At 41.1% G+C, this 26,149-nt stretch overlaps 1 protein-coding gene and 1 long non-coding RNA gene across 5 annotated transcripts; one reads left to right on the top strand and one right to left on the bottom strand.

Annotated features, from left to right (window-relative positions):
• Window position 1: 1 nt before the first annotated feature.
• Window positions 2–25,303, bottom strand: slc38a10 (solute carrier family 38 member 10). 4 transcript variants are annotated; one of them, XM_061755897.1, is made up of 18 exons: window positions 25,087–25,303; window positions 24,689–24,965; window positions 22,438–22,555; window positions 21,851–21,896; window positions 21,536–21,629; window positions 21,290–21,433; window positions 19,070–19,194; window positions 14,262–14,364; window positions 12,497–12,679; window positions 11,561–11,672; window positions 9,798–9,904; window positions 9,550–9,703; window positions 7,004–7,174; window positions 6,492–6,923; window positions 5,536–5,601; window positions 5,112–5,132; window positions 3,734–3,874; window positions 2–2,687 (listed from the first exon to the last, which is right to left on the bottom strand). In XM_061755897.1, the coding sequence occupies exons 2-18, from the start codon at window positions 24,776–24,778 to the stop codon at window positions 1,528–1,530; spliced, it is 3,267 nt and encodes a 1,088-aa protein (XP_061611881.1). In that variant the 5' UTR covers window positions 24,779–24,965; window positions 25,087–25,303; the 3' UTR covers window positions 2–1,527. The 4 variants fall into 4 exon arrangements, with proteins under 4 accessions (XP_061611881.1, XP_061611882.1, XP_061611883.1 ...); XM_061755898.1 differs by lacking the exon at window positions 19,070–19,194 and adding an exon at window positions 18,369–18,493; XM_061755899.1 differs by lacking the exon at window positions 5,112–5,132.
• LOC133469177 (uncharacterized) lies at window positions 9,575–10,092 on the top strand. The gene is made up of 2 exons (XR_009785630.1): window positions 9,575–9,713; window positions 9,835–10,092. It is a non-coding gene; the product is annotated as an uncharacterized LOC133469177 (long non-coding RNA).
• Window positions 25,304–26,149: the final 846 nt, after the last annotated feature.

Below are 26,149 nucleotides of genomic sequence, written 5' to 3'. Positions count from 1 at the left end.
GTTGTGATTGAGCCTTTATTATTATTGGAATACACACAAAAAGTGTAAATAGAAAAATAGTCAAATACCTCTGTACAAAAGCAACGCATGTGCTGAAGTGCTGACAAAATGGTTTGCGCTACGTTTTTGATACAATACAGATGCTTGTTCAATACGTTACTGTACTTCTACAGCAAAAATACTTCTTACATGACCACAGCTGCACATGGATTACAAGGCACAGAAACCAAAGGGGAAATAGAATGAATAGCTTCAGTCGCAGGTGAAATAGCTTCATTAAATGAGTTTTTTTTTTTAAGTATACACATAGGCAGGTCCAGCGTAATGTTGAGCCGAGACTTAGAAATCAAAAGTATAGAGCTGTCATCACATCAATATTTACAGTATTTACACACAAAAAAAAAAAAACAGGAACCTCAAAGGTAAATAGACAGTGACACATGATATTCATTAGATATAATCCACCCTCGATGGTATCTTTTGTATCGATTTATATACATTTAAGCTAATAATTCTCCCCCACATGGCAAAAATAAGTTAATATGTACAATGTCTTTGCTCCTTAATAAGGACTTTAGATTAAACTTTTACAGCCACTACAACACTCCTCACAAAAAGTTACAGCTTTCGGGTGAAATTTCAGAATGATGCTAAAATGCAATTGCTGGTGTACTTAATTGGACCTTCTCTAAACTTTTAAATGCTTATTTTGGTACTTTATGCACTTGTTCTCTTAAAAAAAAAAAAGCAAAATGTTGACATCTGTGCCTTTCTGTGACACTTCCAGTCCCTGCAAATATGTTGGAACCTGATAGCGACATCTTGGGCTCATGTCAAAATGTGAACCGTATGAATGAAGAGGACTGTTAAGTACCAATTAAACTCGATTCACTTTATAACAAGCAGCAGTTTGCAGAGTAAAATTCACGAGAGGCTTTGCCTTCTGCTATCTTAATGCTAACATGCAATGCAAAACACCGTAGGCTGGCTAATGAATAGCATCGATAGTCACGTTATAACACTTTAAAGCAAAATATTTGAACACAAAGGTGCATCAACATACATAGACAGACAATACTTACAGGCCTTTTATTTTCTACAAATAAGTAATATTACTGCAATTTACTGAGTCACTTAGAGTAGGTGTCAGTCATCTTCATTTGTCTTCATGACTGCACCCCGGTGGCCAAACTGCACACACCAGCAGTTACAATGACATTTACTGTACATTCATTTAGTTATCACTACAATTTTTTAAATATTACAAATATTTTTTAAATTAAAAAACAATTTTTTTTTAGTGGGAGGCTAGAGTGTCTTAACGGCATTTCCGTTGATTTTAATGGGTAAACATGATTTGAAATGCGCGTTTTGTGTGTCAAGTGTGGTCATGGAAAAAAATTAAACCCGTATCTCAAGGCACCACTGTATTTCTTTGTAACAAACCTGTAGGCAACGTCATGGTCTCCTTCTATATATTTGAAGCCTGTCCAGGTAGAACTGTAAAGAGAGTGTGAGTGATGTGTGTTATTTGATCTCCTTATCCTCTGAGGTCTGCTTAATCTGCCGTGAGTGCACCATTGCCCCCGCTAGCAGCTTCTCCTCCAGGGCTACGTGCAGGTCGGGCCCCCCCAGCTCCAGCAGGGGCTCCAGCCCACGCACGGCCCTGGGCACCCCAGGCCCCTCCGGAGCGCCAACGTCTTCGCCGCGTCCTAGGGCCCTGCGCTTCCGTCTTAGATCCATCTCTCCCTCGTCCCGCGCGTTCTCGTGGGAGCCCCGAGAGCGAGCCTGGGCTTTGACGGGTCCGTCTTCGGCGTCCTCTCCCGGGTCCGCCTGAGCGGCAACTTTCTCTTTGAGGTCTCGTCCTCCTTTCTTCAAAGCTTCGCCATCTTCTCTCGGAGCTCCCTGTGCGGCGTTGCCGGCGTTTTGGGCTTCTATGGCTCGCTCCAACTGAGCTAACCTCTCCTGCGCCTCCTTTTCTTTCCTCTCAACCAAAGCATTTTCTGCTTTTTGAATTTCCTCCTGGCGCTTCTCCTCGGCGGCCTTCTCCTGTGCTAATTTCTCCTTTAGCGCCTTCTCTTTCTCCAGCTTCTCTCGCCTCTCCCTCTCCAGTCGTTCCTTTTCCACCCGAGCCTGCACTTCTTTCTCAATCTTCTCTCTCTCCAGCCGCTCCTGTTCTGTGGCCAGCTTTTCCTCTGCCTCCCTCTCCAGTTCTTTTTCTAATCTTTCTCTTTCTGCTCTCTTCTTCTCCAACTCCACCTTTTCCTTCATCTCCCTCTCAAGCTGTTCCAGTTTGGCCTGGGCCTCTTTCTCCATCTTCTCTTTTTCATCATCTAGCTTGTGTTCCTTATCTCTAACTTGGGCTGCGTGTTCATTTTGAGCTACTGGGTGATGGCCCTCAGGTATTTTCCTCATTAGGGGCACTCCTCTCGCCCCCAGCTCACTCTGCTGATGTGACTCAACCGGTTTGTTCTCTTTGTAAGGTGCCGGAGCAGCTACGTTGGCTGCCTTGACTCCCTTATCTTCAACTTGACCTGCGTTTTGCACCACAGCACGAGGATCGGCGACGGCCACTTGCAGAGCCCCGATGCCCGCTGCCTCTTCAGGCTGCTGCGCATCTAAGGCCAGGCCTGAGTCTCGGGGTTTCGCCGCTCCTCCTTCTGCCTCCTCCGCGTGCTCCTGGGGGTCTGGAGGAGCAGCAAATTTGATGAATGAACACCTCGTTGCGCAGTTTATAAAATCTAAATACACATGACAGTAAACCCCCGTTATTTGCGGGGGATAGGGGCTGAGCCTTGAATAATTGACGCCGCCTGAAAAATAAAATTTCCTGTGTTAATAGTTTAAAATGTAAATATACCACAAACCATGATTCCGAAACACTTAAGTATCATTTTAAACACAGCTTACAGCATTGGCGTTAAAATTAAATGGTTTACAGATACATGGACAAAAGGAGTAGATTCAGTAACTTCCACGAACAACCCAGGTTAAACTTCGCTCAATACAAAGATGTTAATTTCTCAGTCAAGATGCATTACTTCAACATGCTTCCTTGACACCAATTACTACTTTCCTGTTAGCCAGGGCTTTGGCGTCATCTGGTGGCATTTAGTATTACAGAAATTGCAAAAAATAAAAAAATAACTATTCACTAAAAAAAAAAAAAAAAAAAGATGCCGCTCAAACCATGGCTAATAGGAAAGTAGTATTTGATGTAAAAAATTTATGTGTTTTTGGAAGTGATACATCTAGACTGTTTTAAGATCTTTTAATTTCAGGGAGGAGCCAAGTTTAACCTGGGTCATTAGTGGACGTTACAGAGAGTCTTTTCTGCATGCTTATGTTTTTGCTGTGCTGAGTGGCTATTAAAAAGCTCAAGCTAACGCTTACAACAGCGGTCTTATTTTCGCTTGACAATCACGAATTTTACGGGTTGAGCATTTAAATGATTATTATTATTTATTTATATATATATATATTTTTTTTTAAATCAAACCTGTAAGCCATTTATTTTTAAGGGTAATGTAGGCTGAGTTTTAAATGCAAAATTGTTTTGGGACCATAGTTTAGATATTGATGTTTTAAATAATATAGGAAGTTACAAACAATTTTTACGTTCTGGCTTCTGGTTTCACTACTCCCAATAGGCCCTGGACCTTATCCTCCAGAAGGGGATTTACTGAATTTCTTGTTATTATGGACATCAAAATCTGCAAAATGGTATACTTACCACCTGGCTGCTTTTGGTGGATTTCCTTGTGCTGCTCTTCTATGACTGCCAGAAGCTTCTCCTGCTGGTCAAGGAGTCTCTTATGTTGTTCCTGCTGCTCCTTGATGACCTGCAGCAGTACTGCATGGTCCAGCTGGCCTTCTACGAGGACAACGCAATTTTCATTCGACTAATAAGACTGTGAAAGCTCAAAGTTAGCATGATCGAGGGTCTTAATGGGAGAGAGGGGTGGGAAACGACTATACACTTGCTGGACACTTTACAAATGTATCAAAAAGTTTGCCTTTTAAAAATATGACAAAACTCATTTTAGAATGACACAGTCACAGAGGTATTAATTTAACATGATGTCAATTATTGTGATTTTAGTAGGCAGTGATGTATATCTGCATCCTGATTAGATGCGTTTGTAATACAGTGATTCCACCATTCATCACAGATATTGCTCTGCGATATAGTGATCTGTGACATAGAGCGACCATATGAAAAACTTTTGTTACCCCTCCCACATGCTTTAAAAACAAACTTGTTGAAAAACACTTTTTAAACACCTTATAAATATATTTGAATACAAAAAACTAAAGCATAAAATGTATATAAAATACTATAATAAAAATAAAAACATTTGTTTTATAGTTTAAGTCTTAAACTACCTCTCCCACACGCTGTAAAATTGTATCTTATTGAAAAAATTTTTAAGCACACTTAACGCATTCTAAAGCAAATTTGAAAAAACATTTTTGACGTCAGCCAGTTTGGGTGTGAGGGTCTGGGCGTGAGCTATGGTCAACATCAGCACTTGCCTGAGTGTTCACATTGCGTTTATGTTTTACTGGTTTACCAGCATTAAAAAAAACTGCTAAAACGTGCATTGGTGACTGTGGCTGTCCTTTTCCACATGTGAGGGCATTACAAGTATACTGTAAAAACCCATTTAATAAATGGCTTAAAAATCCACAAAACAGCAGGGGCTCGAGTGATGAACTGCGATATAGTGGGTGAACAATGTATTTTGGATATTTGGCTACATGATAGAAAGAAATATTAGGAACAGCTTTCAGTATGACGCAAACTACAATCAATACATCTCTGGCAATATCAACAAAACTGAGCATTATTTTTTTTTGTTTATTTGTAAAGGCAGTGTCCAGTAAGTGTACATTGGCTTTTTCAATAGATAAATGCATTAACTAACACAAATCAACGCTAACGCATATCTAAAGACTTTACTACAAGAACTAGTTTACAAAAACTAATTTGGACGAGATGAGTTTAGTTAATCACAAAAGGTGCTATATTAACAATGAATATATCCGTGAACATACATGGTGTGTTTTGAAGACAGTTTAGTTACAGACGAAGAGAGGGGACGTCATACCTGCAACCAGCTTTTTTATCACTGTGATCCGGCAGAAAAAGGAAGAGCAAGGAGGAGGAGAGGGGTGGGGGGCACAAGTAAACAACAGAATGAGAAAGTGCTGAAAGAAAAAAAAAACAAAGCCAAGCGTGTATCCAGCAATGTCGAAAAGTCAGAGAAAGAGGCGCTCCTTCAGTTACGCCAACTTTTATCATAAAAAAAGTGCAATAAGCAAGAAGGGATCACAGCGATGATAAAACAAGCAACGTGAGATTAAAAGTGGCAAGTGACATAAACTGTAGCAAAACGTTGCTCTCATTCTTGGTCACACAAAACATTATCCTTCATAAGCAACATATGATACGCATGTATTCTTAACTGTAACCCGTCTTTACATACATATGCACATGTACAACACTGATTGCATGTCAGTATTTCCACTCACCATCCATCTTCTCATCTCCAGCATCTTTGCTGTCTGCAGCTAGGGCTTCTTCAGCAGCAGGTGGCGCTAAAATAACATCAAATATCGAGGTTAGATACAGCATCCTATTTTTTTGGTCTCTTTGTTCAGTGGTGCCCAACCTTGACGGAGCCAAAGCAGTGTTTTTACATTAGAAAAAAAACTCATAGCACATCACTGAACAAAAATGTCAAATTATCTATACTGATATAATGATGAATACTAAATTTACTTCGTGTGAAATCACGGCCTGTTTAGTTGAACACAAAGCCACGAAAGCCATGACTTATTCTGTTGCATGAATGTCAACGTGGATACGCAGGTTTAAGGTTCCTTCTACCATATAGTGCAGAGTGAAACTAGTTTTATTTGTGGGCTGGTAATGGTGAAACCACATACAGTAAATGTATAATCATTAGGGGTGTAACGGCAGACCAAAAATGATGGTTCGGTATGTCCTTTGGTTTTAGGTTTATGGTTCAGTCCACGTTGGGTACAGTAAGAAAACAAAATGCTAAGTGCTAATCATTCGTGTGAACAGTTACACACGTAATGATATTTAAATTGACATGTCAACAGCTTGAATCTTCTCTTTTGTAAGAGCGAGAGGCACTTACACTTCTTGTCACTTACAAAATATGTTGTGCGGGAATCTTGATATTTACCCCATCATATTACATAACTGCCTCTGCATTTGGTCATTATTTTTATGGCTAGTAAAAAAAAATTGCAGCAAGCTTTTGTGGGCCTTGACTTTAACAGTTGAAGAGCATTTAATTGTTCTGCCTGTTAATATACGTCACTTACATAGACAGATGAACAAAGATACTGTGCATTATTTGTATTAAATAAATAATAATTGGGAAATTGGATCATTTCCCCATCTCTCACAAATGCAATAGTGGGAGGGAATTACTGGCCGAGTCTACTATACTTACGTTTCCCAGCAGCCTCAGCAGCTTTGTCAACTTTCTCTGCTTGCGCCACTACAGCTTCATTGGCGCGTGCGGCCAGTGGGTCTTTCACAGCATCGAGCTTCTCCACTTCTTTCAGGGGTATGTCTTCTTGATTCTTTGCTGCTTCTTCCACCACCTTCTCAAGCACCTCATTGGACCGGACTTCACCTCTACCCAGGTCCACTTCCTCTTTCTTCACAACCACTACTGCAGGCTTCAGTACGTTTTCTGCACTCTCCTCTATTTTAGCAGCAGCCTGACCTCCACCTTGCTCTTCATCTCGTTTGTGTTCTTCCTCCACTATTTTCTTTTCCTCCTCCAACTCTGCATTGTTCTTTCTTGTGTCTATCTGGACCTCGTCATGTGGGATCGGTGGTTCGTGGCGGTGTGCTTCTCCCTCTGGCACAGCTACGCCTGCGTGAACAGACAAGTTGGATTCCACAAGGTCCAATTTAAAAGCAGGTTATGTTCTGACCCTAGTTCAGTTTCCTTACCAGCATCAGGGCGGTCCAACTGCACCTCTTCCTCCTTCTTGCTCTCAGGCAGTCCCACTGGTCCTTTAATTTGTAGGGGTTCGACTGGCTGTCTCTTGTCAGGTTGCAGCTCATCCACTGCTTGGATGTCTGGTTGTTGTATGTCCACTGGTTTCATATCTGGAAGATTCTCTACGTACAGAAAAATAAACGGAACATGAGTTCCATGAGGCAATATGTTTAATTACTTTAATTAATTATAATTACTTTATTATTTTTATCATTAGACACTCAACACGATTAGCATAGGCAAATAACAGACATAATATAGTGGCTTCACTATGAAACAATAGATTTGACATGCCATCTGTCACAGTGTCTCCTTTTGTCTAGAGTCAAAAAGGGTGAGAAAGTTCTACTTGGGAAATGTCGGACAGTTATGGGAATTAACTAGTGATTTGGGTAATCTATACAAACATACATTTTGTTTTGTGATATTGTAAATGATTCAAATAACTTAAAATTCACATTTTACAATTACACGAGTGACTAAATAATTGGTGAGCAGTATAGCACTGATTAATTTCTTTATTGAACAAACTATTAAATAAAATGTAGTTGTATCGTTTTCTCCGGGTACTCCGGTTTCCTCCCACATCCCAAAAACATGCAGGGTAGGTTAATTGAAGACTCTAAATTGCCCACAGGTGTAAATGTGAGTGCGAATGATTATTTGTTTATATGTGCCCTGCGATTGGCTAGCGACCCGTTCAGGGTGTACCCCGCCTCTTGCCCGAAGTTAGCTGGGATAGGCTCCAGCACGCCCGCGACCCTAGTGAGGAGAAGCGGAACGGAAGATGGATGGATGGATGAAATATTGGCAATTTGGGGAGAAAATATAACTGAACGGAGAAAATCTGAATATATTCTTTATTGCTATGTTTTGTTTATTGTTTTCTGAAATACCTTATAGTTTAATTTGAATCTAGGGCTGTCACTATCGAATCTGTTTAGAATCGATTATCCTATACAGTGTATATTTCGTCGAGTATTTCCCCCCCCCCAAAAAAAAGTTTTCATATTACATATTATACACACACACACACAGTATGTGTGTATATATATATATATATATATATATATATAAAACTACTAACATCCATTTTATTCTCATTTATGAGCGCTGGACTTCTATCCTAAAAACTGCATATACAACATATAGTATAAACTGAATTTGACAGAATTTGAGACAACAAAATCAGCCTTTGCTCAACGGTGAGCATTCGTGATTACCATTTAAGGTTTAAAAAAAAAAAAAAAACACTAATTAACATTCAGCTCACTCATACATCATCTTATATGTACATTAACACATCTAATACTGTCTTAGTCATGTACAGATACTCCTCTGTCGGTTTTGGCAACGCTTTTCCACCGGCCCAACAGTGGGTCCGTCTGCAACAAATGTCCGTATGGAAAACATGGACAGTGGCCGATTGGTTCCGCGCGGCACAAATATGCTTTGATTAATACTTTTTATTGCCTCGAGGCAGAAATTTTTGTGTTGACTAATTTTCGTGGTCGGCTTAGTCAATTTGTTTTTCTCCCACAGCCTATTTGAATCCCATTAAAATAAAATGTGTTTGAATAAATGGCACACATCTTCCAAATTCTGAGAGGGTGTAAAGTTATGAAAACATTGGTTAATGCCTATAAATTATCATATATTCTCATTCATTGCAAAGGACAAATCCCAACTTTGAAATTTCCCAGAATTTTGCATAACTTTCTCGTCTAACAGAACTAACAAAGCTTTCATTTATCATATTGTAGCTGGCATCGATGTTGATTCGTTATTCTTTTATTAGCTTGTTTTTTTGCTCCTACTTCAGTAAACTCGGGCAGCTCTTTGTGATGCCAATACCTCCACTAGGTGGCAGCCCATGCTGACAATAACAATACAGGGAACAAATGCAGAGTGCACCAAATGCAATGAGCTCAAATGTAAGGTTACCTACAGGAAACAGGTGGAGGATGTAGATATTGTAAAACTATGGCGTGAAAATATATGGATACTGAATTCACCAACTTTCAGTTTTCTCTTACTTCCAGTTGCTCTGTCGGGCAAGCTAATATTACCTTCTCTCCTCACTATAGACGCAGCTTAAAGGCCCTTTTGAGGTGCCCCAGGAGATATAGGAAGAAGGTGGGTAAAGACGGAATTTAGTGGGGGAAGGGTGTCAAGAGGAAATGAGGAAGAGGGGTGTCGAGAAAATTGCCTTAGTCTGAAGGGCATCACTCTTTCTCCATCAATGTCAAGCGCTCAGAAATGCTTAGAGATACTATCAAAGTCTTATCTTCTTGCCCTACCCGTGTCCCTATCAGTCATTCTGTTGGGCATGGAATGAAAAATAATGTCGCTTTGTTTCTTCTCTTTTTTATGGACTCTTGCTACGGGATCACATTTTCCTTACATTGCTTGTGCAGGACATAGATGCCCTTGTTGGAGTAAAAGCTTGCCTCATTAGTTACGTGTTAGAGCCACCAGTGCAGGTCATGCGTTTTACCGTGCAGCACAATGCTGTCTGGCAGTTTCATGTTGCTCTTGTCAGGTGCTGGAGGAGGAGGAGCTTGGACTCTGATGCCGGGGTCCTGGGCTGAGATGGACAGGGTGGTGCAGGTGCTGATGAGAAGGATGCCCAGACCCACACAAAGCACGAGCTATTGGCCGGTGAGAAAGAGGAGACATACTATAAGTTGTCAATGACTTTAAAAAATGTCATACGGGTTAGTGCAGGAAGTCAGACTATGGCACCTGAGCGATGATGCCACTCTTCTGGATCTTTCTGTAGATGAGAGCGGGGCATATGAAGCAGATGAGGCTACCCATGGTGGCTCCAGTCAGACCCAAAATGGTTTCCACTAAAGAGACACAGAAGCAGACATGTTGATTTTGTAGTCTCACAATGGTTTGTAATCAGTAACATCTGGAAAAGTGATTTAAAGTTGATTAAACACAGTGGTGGAAGCACTGATCTATATTTATAACCTCAATTCTAATATACATTTTTTCCCCATTAAATCGTAATTTATTCCAAACAGTCACTCAACACTTAGTCTATTGTCTTCATTTCACAGTGTTTCTTTTGGCTACATTGCTTCCAGTACGGATATGGGGATGTTAAATTTTTTTGTCCAATTAGATTTCAGCCTGTATGTGTTGCCATGTCAATCTAATCTGCGCAAGGCCTTCAGAATCAGTAGGGCTGGCCGATGTAATTTAAACTATATTAGCAATGTTTCTATAACCAATTAGATGTCAAAATCACCAGCTAGCTGGCCCACAATAATGTCATCATTTTTCCATCCTCCGATTGATTGGTTGGAGCAAAACTTGTTACTGTAAAGCACGACTCGTAAAACACATCTGTAGCAATCTGTACACACGAATACATTTAATAATCTCTGGTGAGTGTGATACATTGTATTTTTTTAAATTTATGTTTTATTAGATAAATATTAATTCTAAACTGCTCCAGATGTACATAGCACAGTTGTGTGCTATTATACTGCATTTCTGTATAGTATTGAGGATTTCTACAATTGTGACGCATTAGTAGTGGTGGTACTAAGAGGTGGATTAAGTTGGGTAAATCCACACTGAAAGCCCAACTACCAAAAACACAGGCCGCCACTGATTAAACATTAAATGCCGAAAAACGGAAGTGACTAGCTCTTGGTACACTTTTGAAGGATCAGCTTCTGACAGCCCAAGTGGTTGTTAACACAATTAAAGAATGGCAAAGGGGTTTTGTCTCTTGTTCCCCAAATGCATGCTCCTTATCTGTAGCCCCATTCACAATGCCATTCACAATCAGTTGCCGCCCAGCCCCTCGCTCTAGGCTTGCATCCCTGGCACCCTGCTCTTGGCAGCAGACTGCCCTCAGCCCGCCTCCTGTATCTGTTGACTGAGTTGGCAGGATGTCAGAACCCCAAAAACCATCGCTCATCCAGAGGACGGACACCATATTGTCTCCTTCAGATTTAGTGTCTTGGTCTCCCCAGGGTCCTGACCGCCCTTCTCCTCAGTCTATTAGTCTGATTAGATACAGAATGAGCAAAGCACAGTGCGTTTTTGTTTGTGCAAACTATCAAACGTTCAGCACATAGTTCCCATAAAAAGGATGAATGCAAGATAACTAATTCTAACAGTTACAATTCTTCCACCATTTTAGAGAAGTGAGTGGGACCAATAGACAGAGAGAAACTGATGCAAAGTCAGCAACATTACAGTAGTGAGTATGTGGTTCTGTTGTGTGTGTGCATGTGTTTGTTCCAATGAAAGTCTGCAGGAATAACAGCCCTCCCATCCCTCTGTCTACCCATCTGAAAGGAAATAAAAGTGAGAGCCCTGATTTAAGGACTGTGTTCCAGTGTGACAGTCACTGACTCATAAAGTCACATTCACACGGGTCGTTAAAGTGTCCCTGCCCACACAAAGAAACACAAGCACCTTTCGAGACCTCCAGTCAACGAGCTGCATGTACGCACACACGTACATACACATTGCACACGTACCGTTGGGGATGAGGATGCCTCCCAGCATGGTGCCAAACACGATGCTGAGTGTGATCATCTTGAAGCGCAGAGGAGGCATGTATCCACCGGCAGCAAATGTCCCATCTTTTTGCTGGAAGGGATAAAATAGACAATAAGGGTAAGATAACACTTGAAAAACAAAACAACAACAAAAATCTATTTCATTATGACTACATTGTTTTTTTGTTTCCTCGGGTTACAGACGGTATAGAAATATCCTTCACATGAAATTGTTTCACTTTTGAATCTTCTTACTGTCAGATACAAACATAAAACAACAAAAAACACACCGGCAGGACTTTTCATGAATACTCAGAAATCCAGAATGGACAAAAGTCTTGGGACAGACCTTAATAATACTAATCAAAATCTTGATAAATTATTTGTTTGCTACTCCATGCATAAGAAAATTCCACACTGAAATCATACCTGGACATATTAACTGAACCTCATCAAAGGAAAGTCCCCCCTTGTCCGTCTCAAAAATATTTTACGACGAGAATCTAAATATTCACGATGCTTGAATTTCAGAGGAGGTATTTGCCTGTGGAAAAAAACTGATTTTTCCCATTCTGAGTATGGGATCCTGTTTGTTATCCTCTGTTCTGTATGCCAAATGTATGGCACTGAACTCAGCTGTATTTGTGTACCAAAGCTCACGTGCGGGTAACGAGAGAGGAAAAAAAAACTGAAATTGAGGTCAAAAATGAGTTTCTTTCCTGGTACTATATTTGAGGAGGACTGTGCTTCCATAGGTCACACAATACTGAGAATGACACAGCAGTTTCTAATCAAACACAGCAAACATACTGCAGTTTGACTGAAAGCGCTTTATAAATAAACTTCTTGTTAGAAATATTATTATTATTAATATTATTATACTGTGTGATAGTGGAACAGAACTTCCAAGATCACCTGCTGCTCAAAGAGCATGGTGTTGATGGCCTGACGGCACGGTAAGATCATCATCGGGAAACCGACGGCGACGGACATCATGAAGCCCACCCGGATCACTTCGGTCACCAAGTTGGAAGGGAAGTTCATCAGCACGTTGCCTGCAATGTTCTCTGTGAAACTGACGTAGCCAAAGAAGCCCACCTGGAAGAAAGACAGTTCGGTGAATATTTGTTCACACACACTAGGACACAATAAATTGCCATTCCAACTGAGAGATGTGACCAAAAACAGAAAAGCTTAAGAAAACAAAAAACAGAACAGAAATGTATTCAAAAAGTACTGAAGCACAGTTTATAGAAGGTCAAATTAAGTTCTGAAGACTATGGTCAGGGGTGCACATAAGTGATTTGATTGTATCAGTGTACATTTGCCTACGGACAAGTATTTTCTTATTTTATTCTCTTGTTTGTTTGTTTGTTTTTTGGGAAGTGGGGGGGGGGGGCACAGCAGTAGATGAGGCTCAAGTAAGTGCTGTCGTTCACAAACAACCCTTTCAAACGAAATTGTTTTGGGAGTGAACGTACTGAATGGAATCACTCCCTAAATTGAGTGATTCCTTTCTCAGATTAGTTGAACTCGGGTGCAAGCCTGTGGCACACAAGAAACTTCTCCACACAAGGCGCCACTCACACGCGGCGACGGTGGTTGAGTGCGCGCATTGGCTGTCGACGCGGCAGCAGGCTCCGTGCGGCGTAGGCGTCTCGTTCTTGCTGCAGAGCAGCTACGACAGTCCGTCAAAATGTCTGCATGTGAAACTGGACCGTGGTGTATATAAGATTGGGAACCGCTGCCCTAGAGAACGGTCCCAAATCATCTGATCACACAGTCCCATACTGGAAGTCAGAGGTGGTGCTAGCTTGAATAGTGGCCTGTGCGAGACCACTTGATGGCACCCCCACAGCCATCACTGTCCTCCTCATCACACTTGCTCATGGCAGTGTGGGTGGGCACAACCACAGTACTCCCCCTTTTGCAATAAAGGTATGAAAGAATATCAAATGTGTCGAAATGAATGTCTATTGCTATAGGTGAGTACGTACAGATTGTTTTATCGACGGGGAACTGACTCAGACTAATAAAATGTAAAGTATATGGCAATAGACCTAAAAGGGGAAAAAAACTCTTACAAGGTCATTAAACAACAACAAAAAAATATTCCTTTATTTGCACAGAAAATAAGTAATGGTTCAAGCGTATGTCTACAAACGGACATACAGTAAATTAATCCAGTGAGGTCGGTGAGTTGTGAAAAAAATTAGCACCAAGCAACAACTTCTGGTGCTTATTTGAGTCAGACCAAAATTGTTACGTGCAATCCTGGTTATAGTACATTTTAAATTTCACCCGCTAGCCAAATATCCCTAAAATGAAAATCCTAAATTTGTTGTGAGTAATTTAGAGCATAGCGCAACAATCTCCCAACACTGTTTATGTGCCATTCAGGTATGACATTGGAGCAATTTTATAAGACACTTATGTGTTTTGAGACAATGCTATAGCACTATTGCCGCATTATTACTTTTCTCATCTTTGAGCTTCTCTACAAGGCTGAGAAAACTAATACCTCACGTGTCCGGAATGACTTTCCTTGAGTGAGTTGGCTATCTGTACAGCCATCAAACGTAATAAAATTTTTTGGATAGACAATAGCATTAGTGTGAATGGGTCTCCGTGTGTGTGTGTGTGTGTGTGTGTGTGTGTGTGTGAGGGTGCCACCACTTACAGTGATGTAGAAGACCGTGACGACGTTGAGGGCCGAGGTGAAAATGGTGCTCATGCGTTTGACAGACGGCTCGTCCAGGCTGTCGTAGGTCGGCAGCACCTGACTGCGAGAAACAAGCATACAACAGACTACAAACCAACACTATGCTAGAATCACCACAATGGGGCTTGTTGCTGCATCCATGCGCCATCTGTGTTATCGGACGAGAAGTTATAAGTGACACCATCAGGTACAGTCGACACCAATTTGGTGCTGGCACTTGTTAAGTAGCCAAATGATCTAGACTTTGGTTATATTTCTGGTCTCTTTCGCACAACATTGCATGTGAGAGCATTATCTAAACCAGTGTTTCCCAACCTTTCTTGATCCAAGGCACATATTTCTCAGAGCACACTACCAGACGAATGTCACAAAAAGTATATACAGTTGTCCCTCACCATGTCGCAGTTCACTTTATGCGGTCTCACTGTATTGCAGATTCTTAAATCCTACGTATCAAATTTTATATTGCAGATTTTGTGGTATAAATGTATTTTCACAAATGTTTTATTTAAACTATTTTGTGGCAAAACAAGCATTTCTAGTCTGACAAATAAAAACATTTTTTTTGATGAATTAAGATCTATGACAAGAAAGAAATCTGTGTAGATAAGCAGATGAAGCCTCGTGCATATGGAAAATGCAGATGTGGCCGTTTCCACTTGTGCTAGTTTACCCATGTGAAAGTAATCCCCGTGATAAACGAGGGACTACTGTATACTGAAATCATGATTTCATCTCAGTTGACTAAAAAAATGTACTTAGTGTAAAATCTGGACCCGTTGAGTTGCGCATGACGCAGGTGGATAGACATTTTAATTGTACCTTTATCCATCTTATGGAAGAGCAATTAATTGTTCTGCCTGTCAATATACGTCGGTGGCATAGATAGATGAAGAAAAAATAAATAAATCGGCAAATGTTTTGTACATCAGATAGGCGCAGACTGCAACAATCTTTCCCAGGTGCATCAGTGTATAATTCTCTGACTGGAAATAATGTTAATAGTAGCAATATATGAGTACATAATTGAAACAAAGCAAATAAAAAGGCAGTTTCAAATAGCAGTGGATGGAAATGACATAATGGCAGTTGTGGAGGTGTTGTGGTGAGTGTGTACGTGTGTGACAGAAGGAGGTGACAAGTAGAGGCAAGACTCTGAAGTGTCCGCTGGTTTATAATTGTGTGCGTGTCCTATTTCTCACAGTTTCTTTCTGCTGTGCACTATAAGGAATTGTTGGGGGAGGGGGCGTGGTTACATTTACCAGTGAATTTACAGACGACTATTTAACAGCCGGTGCCTGGCAGGTTGAAGAGCATTATAAACTCTCTAACTCTCGCTCGCTCTTTGCTGTACGTATGTGAAAGGACAGAACAGCAAATCAACTAAACTTTCATTATCACTTATTCTGTCTTTTTCTGTCACTTTCATACACTTGGATGTTTATGAGCAAGAACTGTCCCGTACCCCGCGGTCCATGTTTAATCCACGAACCATGAAATCTCAATGCCAAGGTCCAATAAAATGGCATACTATAAGTGGGGAGCCAAGGTATCTAATGGTTACCCAATAGTGCAGACTGCTGTGTTTTTATTTACAGCGGTTTAAAGCAGTCCATAAAAAGCAAAAATATGACACAAGCATGCTTTTACCACAGAGGTACACACGTGTTGAGATACACCTCTTAATTCACCGTTTTAAAAAAGTGTCCATATAGTCCATTTGCCACACATGTCCGTGTGTGAGCTGATTGCCCGTCAGTGCCCGAGCCCTCAGCCAAAAAAACAACAGGGCCAGCTCCCATTCCGTCATAATGGCAATGTTAAGTAATGATGTAACGGGGAGTAAACACGGTTCATGAATGTAATAAAACTCCAATGTGCTGAGAGCTATTTAATCAGCCTGTGAATGCATCAGTGTGTGTCTGTAGGAGGGCCGCAGTTCAGCGTGTTGATTAGTGGTTTGGCTTCAGCTGCCTGCCATCTAACGGCGCTCCTGCCTCGCTCGGCTCTGACAACGGGCCAACACATCATCCTGCCAAATATCACTCAGCGGCACTAGTGGGACCTGGCGCCCGGACACACGAGCAGACAAACACACAAGTAGAAATCCTTCCCCTTTAAGCGTGTGCACATCTCACTAGTTAATGAACATCCCCGATACATGATAAATTTTGGATAGTTTTCATCAATGATAGTTTTTAAAGCCCCTGTAAAGTGAAAATCAAAGTCTTGTAAATTTGACACACCACAGAGGAGTGTTGTTAACAACCCTGCCAAATTTGAATGCTTGCCAAGTATACAAAATGAAGCTTAAAAATTGTGACAAATCACACTGTTGTGTCCACTTTCTAACACTGTGGGCGTTTCCACTGAATGCGCTAAAACCACACCCTGCTCCACTTTCAACTGTCAACCAAACACCACTTCTATGACCTGGAAAAATGGATGCTACTTCGTCTAGCATTTTTCTTATGCCTACTCACAGCTACATGTACTGTGACGTGCATGCAGTCACGGCCGTCAAAAAGGCACTCTAAAGAGACCACGCCAGTGCGAAGCCCTGATCCACACATTGGCTGCCAAGTGTGACATTTTTCTCCCCTTTTTTTTTTCCCCCTCTCCTGGCAATTCCGTCTTTCTCAACGTGACTTGCGCACACTCACGGCGGAAAACGAGGCGCGCTAAAGCGGCCACACCAACGGAGTAACTGAAGATACATTTTTGGGGTGTAGACATAGTTGCCAAGCAGCAGGTCACAATTCTTCCAAATAACCATTGATGTAAACGAAGGCGCTCAAGTTCTTATATAGCCGGGAAGGAGGGACTTATGACGGACTCCAAACTACGTCAATAGACAACGTTTTAGGCGCCCCCCCCCCCCTAACGTTTCACGCTATATCTTGCTAATTGAGTAATACATAGTTCTCAGTCTCGGTCTCGTTTTCAGTAATTATCTCCAAACGTATTGAATTCAGGCGACGCGGTGGATGCCTGGTTAGCACATCAGCCTCACAGTTCTGAGGACCCAGGTTCAAATCCTGCCTCGCCTGTGTGGAGTTTGCATGTTCTCCCCGTGCCTGCGTTGGTTTTCTCCGGGTACTCCGGTTTCCTCCCACATCCCAAAAACATGCATGGTAACTTAACTGAGGACTCTAAATTGTCCATAGATATGAATGTGTGCGAGAATGATTGTTTGTTTATATGTGCCCTGCGATTGGCTGGCGACCAGTGCAGGGTGTACCCCACCTATCGCCAGAAGATAGCTGGGATAGGCTCCAGCACACCCGCGACCCTAGTGAGGATAAGCTGTACGGAAAATGAATGAATGGATGTATTGAATTCACTCTACTGTGTCCTTGAAGTCTTGCTCAGTCACAGGCTTACAGTCACCCCCTGCTGTCACTTACCTCTCTCTTTCTCACGCACTCACACATGTGCACACACACAGTCTGTATCCTGCTGCTCTGCCACAACACTCACGACTATCTCCAACGATGCATTTACATTAAACTATTTTAAACAACCTAAAGCGAGGGCTTAAGTAGAAGAAGACATAAAATAAAAAGAGAGCATGCAGATGGGTGAGAGTAAAGAAAAACTGAAATGTTCTGATTAAGCTGCTAGAATTTAAATGCAGTGATGCTCATATAAGCTGGGATAAGAAAAAAGTTAATGGAATGAAAAGATCCGTGTAAAACTCCCATTGTATATATTGTGTAATATAATAATGGAAATATGCAAAACACTAGCAAGGAAGTCGACTTCTATTTGCTTCAATTACTGTGTGACTGTGAGACGCACATTAGCAGAATCAGCAGCCTCTTTGTGCAATAATAATTCTCTTGCACTGTACATTGCCAGATTCAAACCCCGTTGTGGCTTTCAGGAATCATGCAAAGATTCATGCAGCATCCAGATTACATTACGCTGCAAGAGTTAACCAGTGAGGAAGTGTGACTATCCATCCACCAAAGGATCTACAGGGCCTACTACAATATACAGGTATGTCAGTCACAGAGCTTGTGGGACGTTTACAGTCCAGTCCTGTGCGAGAGGAGTACTTACGACTGGCAGGCGAAGGCCATCCCACAGATGGGGAGACAGCGAAACACCCCCTCCCAGCGCACCACATTGACCTGCCCTAGCCACCGGCCACTGAGCAGCCCATGTTTGAATGAAGACAGCACCATCTGAGGGGAAGGGGGGGATTTGGGGTTACAGCGCAGACCAAATAAAGACAGGTGGAGGAAGAGAAAAAGGGGTGGCTGCTCCCATGCATTTAATAACTCATGATTGGGAAGAGAGAATCAGAAGGGGACATGGACAACCCTTGCTGCACAGAAACCTGCCAGAGTTGCGATGAAGAGCATGGCAATGACATAAAAATGAAGTGAAACACTGAAATAAAATGGAAGAGGCAAGTGTAAGATTAATCTGGGAAAACACTCTCCAACATACTGTAACTATATCCAGGCTGCTCAACCTGATGAGAAGGGGTCCAAAACATTTCACTTGACAATTAACACCACTACTGACTACCATTCAAACACACACACATACACACGTGACATGAGCCGAATTAAAGGTGAGAAATGAGGAAAAACTGGCGGAATGCTTAAGTAATGTTGGAGAAAGTTTTTTTTTTTTTTTTTTTTTTTTTTTTTTTTTTTTTTAAATGGCGTAATGAAGTTCAGGCTCCAAAAGCGGCACCTTCACTGCCCTCCTGATAGTGTAATATGCCGGGGGATGTCCTACGGTTTACTTACGGGTGACAGCAGAAGGTGGTGGCGATAATAGGGAGGCACTGAATGACGCCCTTCATGCGCCACAGGTGGACCCGCTCCACCCAGGAGCCTGAGACTATGCCGTAGCGCAGGGACGACAACACTATCTACGACATGAGCAGCAGGGAAAACGGTAAGAGAGAGGGGAGTAGAAGGAAAGGGTGTCAGAGTGGGAGGGGCCAAACAATAGGAAGTCAAAATGAGGGAAAACAGGACACGAAGGGTCCAAAAGAGGAAAGGGTGGGAGGGATGAGAAGGAGAGTTGTGATTGTTAGAGAGTTCAGGGTTCTAAATGGAGCAGCAGACACACATCACAAAAGTTTTCCAGACTGTCGCCATGTCATAGCACTTAGGGCCTGATTTTCTAAGATCCCAAATAGCAGGCTCTAAATTGTGTGTTGTTTTCACTAACAGATTGCACATGTTGTTGGTAACAGATGTGAAAGTGGTAGAGACCATCGTATTTAAAAGTGGTCGCTTCAGGAAGCTCTAATGGTTTTCCCTAGGGGTGGGATGGTATAGGTCCGTACCTCGGTTTCTGGACCATGGTTTGGTGTGTTTTCGGTATGTGCATAAAGAAAACAAAATTTTCCCCTCTCAAAATTCCCCCCCCCTCTTTGTTTTTGCTTGTCAGCAAAAACTGCATTTTGCAGTGTACTGAATAACATAACGTATTTCAAGTTAACCGTTATTTAAACAACTGTTTCAAATGGTACACAGCCTTTTATTCCTTGACCAATTGGATACATGTGACAATACAGTAGTATTAAATTCATTTAACAAATTAGAACATACAAGAGTGTAAACAAAAGTATGGGACAAGTTTCAACACTTGCTGACAGTAAAATGTCTGTCAACAGTTTTGTTTCACCAAGTAGTTTTCACCAAGGACTATTTGGCAGAGCACCGCAAGTGCAAAATTAATTTGGAAGTGATGGAATTGGAAGTGTTACTGGAAGAGGCAAACCAACAGATTACCGTGTTACAGAAATCGATTGCGCCGACAATTTTGGGGCTCGTAATTGGATGTACAGGTATGTGCCAAACGTGCTTAACATTGCGTTTAAAACATGGGACAACACACTCTGAAAACTGCTCTGGGGGACTTGGTAACCTCAGGGACCAATTGCCACAGTGTGCTGAAATGACCCACATGCATGGAAATGCAGAGTTGAATTGAGTTTTTTCATGGGTGATGTGCCTGAACTCATTTTTGTGACTTGCCCAAGTCAAGACCTTAGATCATTCAGAAGCTGTTGGCATTTGATTAATGTTTACACAAACGTAATAGTTCTCCCCACCGCCTCTCCTTTTGCCTGCGCTACGCTGCCATCACTTTGCGTGCTGGTTTTCTCCTGCCTTGGAGGCGCACTAATATTTAGATACAAAATCAGCCAGCACAATTTGTCTCAGGTTTGATAACTCACATTGCACATGCTAAATTATTCTATTTTCTTATACTCCTCCAGCAACGCGCAAAATGAACTGTACGGCAATTTAGAGCGTTTGGCAGTCGCATTTCCGGTTGCGCCCAGTTGGTAGATCAGCTTCCACAGCTGTTCATGTGCACAATTAAGTTTTCGCCCATTTTTGCACGTGCAAACCTTTGGTAAAATCAGGCCCTAAAAGTCACAACGTATAGAGTTCCTGTAAGCTGCAGTGTAAAGTCTGTGGAAGCAGGAGTACATGTGAATACAGAAAAACACACAAGAGGCAGAAAAGAGTTGCTGGACTCCAGATTTAAAACAAAACAATTGGGGGAAAAAGGAAGAACATCTTAGCACTAGTTGTTGTGTCAATGGTCTATTACTTAAATTACTGATGTATCTTTCCCAGTGGAGTGCATCTGATCTTAGGCAATAAAAAAGTGCAGCATCTGTTTTAAGTTCACCCTGAAGTGAGTCAATAAAATGGAGCAAACAACATTGTGTTTAATAATAACAATTAGAATAGATAAGTCCCAGATAGGGCTACAAATATCATTTAACAGCTGCATATTTTGATTAAAAAACATGGAATCAACAGTAAAATGCATACTATATTAGAATTTGTGGACAAGGTCAGAACAATATAAATCCTACACCATATAAACATGCTGCCAATACCTGTAGCAGTCAATCAATAAATTACTGAGGCGGTAATTTTCACCACTTTGCCTCGACGTTCAAAGTTGTGGCACAGAAAGAGGAGGGGCTGGCTCACCGTGAACATGAAGAAGGTGTAGAACATGAGCGCCATTGCCGAAAAGGACTGAATGGAGGACATCATGTTCCTCTGCAGACTCAGTGGGAGCACGATGAAGAGCGACACAGCGATCAGCAGCAGCACACGAAAACTGCCCGTCACCTTGAGAAAATAATTAATTATTTAAGAACTAAATTATAATTTGCAAGTGGTACCTTAATTGTGGTGTTGTAGAACTTGAGATGTTTTCTAAAAAACACAAACCTGTAAACCCAACAGCTGAGCAAAGAAATTTGAGCCCAAATCTGCAATGACCACATAGAAGGCAATGCAGGTTCCCAACATCAAGCCGATCATACTGCAAGGACACAAGGTGAAGCGGCAGGTTAAATCTAACATGTCTACTAATGGAAATGCAAATAAACGTTTTAACCTTTAAACATTGCTTATGTTTAATGTAAAGTAAAAATAAATAAATAAATCCTCAATCCCAGGACCCTGCATTAAATGTTCTCTTGGTCTATAGGCATCTGCATAATACATAGAATCTGTGTAAATGTTACAAATAAATAGACTTGCCTGGTTTCCACCAGTGTTTTTCCTGGTTTTCCATAAGCGTGGAAGGCTGCAAAGACAAATAGGTCGTTAGCGTGTGAACAATCCGTGTGCAAACACATGCCGATGTCCCAAAATAGTCTGTTTTGATACCAGCACCAGCATAATAAAGCATATGTTTCACTCAAAACACACTGGACATACTGGTCTCTACACTGTGTGTACTTAAGTATAAACATGCAATCTGATACATTTGTTGATGTTGTTATGGGATTTATTGCCAGAATTGCCACTTATTAATACACACATATTGTAAATATATTTGAACACAAAAACGTTTTGAAGCACAAAATGTATAGAAAATATTTTAAAACAATGGAATAAAAAAAAAAATCACTTTATTTGATGAAGTAATTTGCAGCAATAATCAATAATCCAACAATGAGTCTGCTGTGCAGGCTGCAAGTTTAATGAAGAAAGCCGGCTTGGGTCAGTTCCCAAATGTGAACTCGAGTGACTCGAGTGTGAGTTGTGGCCATTGGCAGATAAACTCAAAAGCTGAAGACAATAAAAAGTACAATTCCTGCACATTTTACCAGATCAAAACTCACCCAATCCAGCATAGGTCCTTCGCTTAGTATTGCTTGCGGTGTGAACCAAGAACATGCATGACTTGTGGGTCATCCAGGAGCAAAGGAACAACAGGAGAATTCCCAGTACAATCCCACACTGAGACATAAACAGAGGACAAATGTGCATCCATCTTGAAATGTACTTTGAGTTAAATGTGAAGTAAATTGCATAGCAAGGAGTCAAGGGCACTTTTATATTGCCCAGCTGTAACAGAAAATACATTATTTTCAATATGGCATATCAATCTGCAGAAAGCCTGCAATACAAGTGATGTACATGTCATTTCCTCTGCCATATCAGAAGCCATTATATTTACCCCTGTTCATGTCCTATTTCTTCTCTTCCAATGAACTTTCTTTTTACTCATTTACTTCAAGTCACACACAACAGAGCAGAAATGAGGCAGGAAATGAACAGCAAATAATGATCATTCAGACATTCCGCTAGTGGGGGTCCCTATGTTTACAACGGAGTTCTGTTCCCGAGGCAGCAACGTAACTCATGTTTGAACGCAAGTAGCAGTAATTCAGTTTTCCATAACCAATAGCTGAGAAGTTACTTTGTACGTATGAAACAAGTCCTGCTGGTGTTCACAACTGGATAAGACAATGTTTGAGTTCAACAAAGCAGCCGTTGATTTTAGTGCTGACAGGTTAAACTTAAATATGCACAGGTATGCACAGTTAAGCACACGTAAAACTTTTAATATTATTCCAAAAATTAAGATAGACACTTCCGCATTTAGTTGGATTGCCTCTAGTTTTTAACCACAGCAAAGCATTGTTTGTCACATTTTTTGTGCATTAACTTATTGTCTTCTTTCAAGGTTTCTCAATGTACTTCTGCTTCAGAAATTTTACTTTTCAAACTAACCTCATTGATAATTATTTTACTTAAGTAATTTTTGTGAAGCTCCTTAGTTGTTTTCCTACATAATACAGGCCCATAATTTTACTCTTGAGAAACCGCTGTCACTACTTTTCCTGCACCTTGGGAAATGTCATTGACTATTCATGTTTTAGGATTGAGAAGCTACTAAGCTTCATTCATTTGTTGGGAAGTGAAACAAGATAATGACTGCAGTAAATATCCAAAGGGATATTTGCACATTTAAATCCAGAGGCGAGATTCATTTTTTCCCATAAGAATTTTTTTTATTTACACGATTAGTGAGTGGTAAGTGCTATTCAGAAACTAACACCGATGTAACACTAATTTACCCGTAGCCATCCCACACATAGGGACTACCTGTCGTTTATTTGGTGGCGAGAAACTGAGCCTTTTCATGAGGATTTGGAAGGAACTTAGAAACGTCTCCAACATTATGATTTTGTTTTAATATAGCAGGAGGGTCTCTTACTATACATTAAAAGGATAGTTGCCAATTTTCAAAAATATCACCCTTCGTCAAGCCAACTTAACAGCCGGCCGGGACTAACGTTGGCTTGTTTACCGGGCTGCTTTTCTCAAAATTAATATTCAATTTGAGCTATTAAGTTGAGTTTTTAGGGCAAGTGAAACGTCACGGTAATTTTGACGTGTCGACTGGGAAAACCCCCTTGTATTTTTCACCCGTACAAGCTTGTTGGTGGATATTTTTAACTAAAACTTGTCAGCCAAGCGGAGAAGGGGTTCCCCGAGTATTTCAATTTATTAATTTGCCTCTCCATTGGCTTTGGTTAACGCCATCACTAGTCTTCCTAGAGTCCACATCCACCATTGTCATCTTTACACCACAGAGGAAACAAAAGGGTCGAAGCGATATGTAGGGAAGTAAGTTATAGTTTACTTGATTTTGAAGGCGTTTGTTGACCAGGTTTGCTTTGGGCGATATCACACAAACACGTTACCCAAAGAGTAAATTTTTTTCCCCAAAACTAAACTACTCCGGACCCATCACTCAATTTTCAAAATTCTCTGCGTGTTGCACACAAGTTGAAGTGGCCATCACGACCACCATTTTGACACTGTCATTTTTGGGGAAATCTTGCCATGCTGCTAGTTTAAGGGTAGTGCTCGCTCACATATTTTCAGAAATGGGCAGCTGACTAAATATTTACTTTGTTGTTTAATTTCACACTTCATGGGTGGGTCAGGCACTCCAGAAACCCACCAATGTGAACACAAACATTAAAAAGTCGATTTTAAATTTTAAAATGGCGGCCTTTGAACGCACGCGCACGCTCGGTGATTTCAGTCCGAGCACGCGCACGTTGGCAGGTGACGCACCTGTTTGAAGCAAAAGGGCATGGTGAGCACGCTCACGCCGACAATGCTGTTGACCACGTTCATTATCAGACCCCAGTTGGACGCCGTCATTTTGGGGCAGGCGACCGCACGACTCTTCTTTCCCTCGGTAGGCAAATGTCAAGTAACACGGAAAAAAAAAAAAAAACTGCAGCACACGAAAGCGGGGGAAACGTCGAAACGTCACAGTTTAATCACTGGGTGACGGCGGGGTTCGTCTCAGTTCCGGGGTTCCACGACTCCTTGTAGTGACGTGGCGCTGTGGGGACAGTAAACAGCCCACTTGAAAAATACTTTTCACATTGGAATAAAAACATTATCACGTGAACGTGAGCCTCATAAATTAAAATAATAATAATGCGATAAGATTGCAACTTTACCGTTTAAAGTTTCGTCATTCGCCAAGCGCAGGGTCGGCCTGTTTATGTTATCATGGGGCATATATAAATCGGTCGATAATGTCTGAAGAGTCGCGTCCTCGTTTTAAGTGTGCAAGCAACACTTTTAAAACAACTCCGTTCGAACCAGTAAATCAAATGAGACCTGTCTGTTTCCCCCCCAAGCCCTCTGGGCTCTAGCGTAACCAGGAAGTAGCGATTGTAGTCGAGGAAATGAATGAAGACCGCACATCCCCTTTGCCTACCCGTGAAGCACGCGGACTCCCCCTAGCGATTGTGTAGTGGTTGCACGTTTGATGCCACGATGCATTTTCCTCACAGTAGATTTTCTTCAACATGTCATGTCCTCTTCCAGAGGAACCAGAAGTATTTTAAGTAGAAGTACAGATACTTGTAGAGCAGTGGTTCCAAAACCTTTTACATCATGTACTGTACTACCTAAAAAAAAAAAAAAAAACATTAGCTGGGCAAGTTCCATCATCATGAACATTAAAATACACAAAAACAATAGAGTTTTGATGATATCAAAGTGTTTAAAAACTAACAATTCCTTGAGATTAAATGCAAATGCATTGTACTAAAAAGTCAAATACAACTGAACTGTACTTTGGCAATGATTCTTTCACGTACCACTAGAGGGAGCCCGCGTATCACTAGTGGTACCTGTATCCCACTAAGAATCACTGCAGTGCAGTACTCAAGTACAGTGACCTGAAAAATCTACATCATAGAGTAATGAATTATTTGTACTTTATCAAGTCCCATCAAAGGTTCTATCAATATTATTCTATACTATAATCACAGGAAGTTTTGAACCTTTGAAAGTTTAATTTGGTTAAGTTCCTTTCTATTAAATAGGTCATGAATATTTAGGATGAAACATTCAAAGATAAATAATTCCTTTGGGTACACACGGTAGTTAGGTTAAATAGGCATACTGAATATGAGGAGGTCCTTTGAGGGAAAAAATAAAAAAATAAATCTCCCCTGTAACTGATCCCTCAACCCAAAACATTTGAGCTCCCCTGCTATAAATCATCTCATT

Source organism: Phyllopteryx taeniolatus, chromosome 19 (genome assembly GCF_024500385.1).
Source record: "Phyllopteryx taeniolatus isolate TA_2022b chromosome 19, UOR_Ptae_1.2, whole genome shotgun sequence".
Taxonomy (NCBI): Eukaryota; Metazoa; Chordata; class Actinopteri; order Syngnathiformes; family Syngnathidae; genus Phyllopteryx; species Phyllopteryx taeniolatus.
The sequence above is the reverse complement of the archived record's forward strand: the minus strand, read 5'-3'. Positions and strand labels throughout refer to the sequence as shown.